General features: G+C 64.3%; 1 protein-coding gene across 2 annotated transcripts; it reads left to right on the top strand.

Moving 5' to 3' along the window:
- The first annotated feature begins 6 nt into the window (after nucleotides 1-6).
- LOC104916697 (macrophage mannose receptor 1-like) lies at nucleotides 7-1,273 on the top strand. Of its 2 annotated transcripts, none has more exons than XM_019611457.1 (2): nucleotides 7-487; nucleotides 624-1,273. In XM_019611457.1, the coding sequence occupies exons 1-2, from the start codon at nucleotides 390-392 to the stop codon at nucleotides 1,093-1,095; spliced, it is 570 nt and encodes a 189-aa protein (XP_019467002.1). In that variant the 5' UTR covers nucleotides 7-389; the 3' UTR covers nucleotides 1,096-1,273. The 2 variants fall into 2 exon arrangements, with proteins under 2 accessions (XP_019467002.1, XP_010726015.1); XM_010727713.3 differs by having other exon boundaries at nucleotides 8-487; nucleotides 596-1,273.
- Nucleotides 1,274-1,279: the final 6 nt, after the last annotated feature.

The raw sequence follows: 1,279 nt of genomic DNA, 5'->3' as shown, positions 1-1,279 counted from the left end.
CAGAGTTCAGTGCTGGGGGGGCTCCTTGGGGGCTCCCCAACACTGGGAGGTGATGTTGGGGCAGAGCTGGGGCTCTGGGGGTCTCCATAGGGGCTCTCTCATTTTGGGGGATGTTGACACAATTCTGGGGCTGCTGGGGGCAGAGTTGGGGTCCCGGGGGTCTCCATGGGGACTCCCATACTTTAGGGAATGCTGCTGGGGGCGATGGGGCAGAGTGAAGGTGCTGGGGGGCTCTGGGGGGGGGCTCTCCAACCCTGCGGGATGATTTTGGGACAGAGTTTGGGTACCAGGGTCTCCATGGGGTCTCCCCTACTTTAGGAGATGATGCTGGGGCTGCCGAGGGCGGAGTTGGGGTGGGGTGTCCCTGTCCCTCCTCCTCCCCCCCCTTGATGCCCTACACTTTCATGATTCCCCTTCTCCCCCCCAGTCGCAGCTCTGACCGCAGCCCTGGAGGATGCAGAGAAGCTGCAGCCCAACTCCAACATGGGTGCGCGCCTCGTCCCCCCCTCCATCCCCATCCCCAACCCCAGCCCGGTCCCCGTACGCGCGCCCATCCCAAAATCCCAACCTCCGCTCCCCATCGCCTCCCCCGCAGCCTCCCGCTCCTTCCTGCTGTACAACAGAGCTCACAACATGTGCGTGGAAGCCCGCGGCCAGCAGCTGACCGCCTCCCCGTGCCTCCCCGAAGCGGCGGCCCAACGCTTCCAGTGGCTGCCGGGGATGCGGCTTTGGAACGCGGAGAGGCGGCGGTGCGTAACGGCGGCGGCGGAGCTGAATTTATCCGTCGTGATGCTGCAGCCCTGCAGGGAGGACGGGAGGTTGCAGCGGTGGGAATGCGGAGGAGGAGGGCTGCTGGCTCTGGCCGGGCAGCGGCTGTATTTCAATTACGGGAACAACGTGAAGCAGACGGTGATGCTCTACGTGGGGGATCGCGAGTGGAGCCGCTGGGTCGTGCACGGCAGCAACGAGGAGCTCTGCACGCGCTCCTGTCGGTCCCGTCGTGGGGTTTGCGTGGGGTTTGGGGGTTTGCTTCAGCCTCAATTGGCACAAACTCAGCCTGGCCCCAAACTCAGCCTGACCCCAAACTCAGCCTGACCCCAAACGCAGCCTGACCCCAAACGCAGCCTGACCCCAAACTGCCCCAAACTCAGCCCAACCCCAATCTGCCCCAAACGCAGCCTGACCCCAAACTCAGCCCAACCCCAATCTGCCCCAAACTCAGCCTGGCCCCAAACTCAGCCCAAACTGCTCCAAACTCAGCCTGACCCCAAACTCAGCC

Source organism: Meleagris gallopavo, unplaced genomic scaffold (assembly GCF_000146605.3).
Source record: "Meleagris gallopavo isolate NT-WF06-2002-E0010 breed Aviagen turkey brand Nicholas breeding stock unplaced genomic scaffold, Turkey_5.1 ChrUn_random_7180001930300, whole genome shotgun sequence".
Taxonomy (NCBI): Eukaryota; Metazoa; Chordata; class Aves; order Galliformes; family Phasianidae; genus Meleagris; species Meleagris gallopavo.
This window is presented reverse-complemented; position numbering and strand designations above follow the sequence as displayed.

Bases quoted from the DNA above. Each gene is read 5' to 3' on its own strand.
- LOC104916697 (XM_019611457.1), top strand. From the start codon at position 390: ATGCCCTACACTTTCATGATTCCCCTTCTCCCCCCCAGTCGCAGCTCT. The intron at 488-623 runs GTGCGCGCCTCG...GCTGTACAACAG, and splicing joins GCAGCCCAACTCCAACATGG to AGCTCACAACATGTGCGTGG.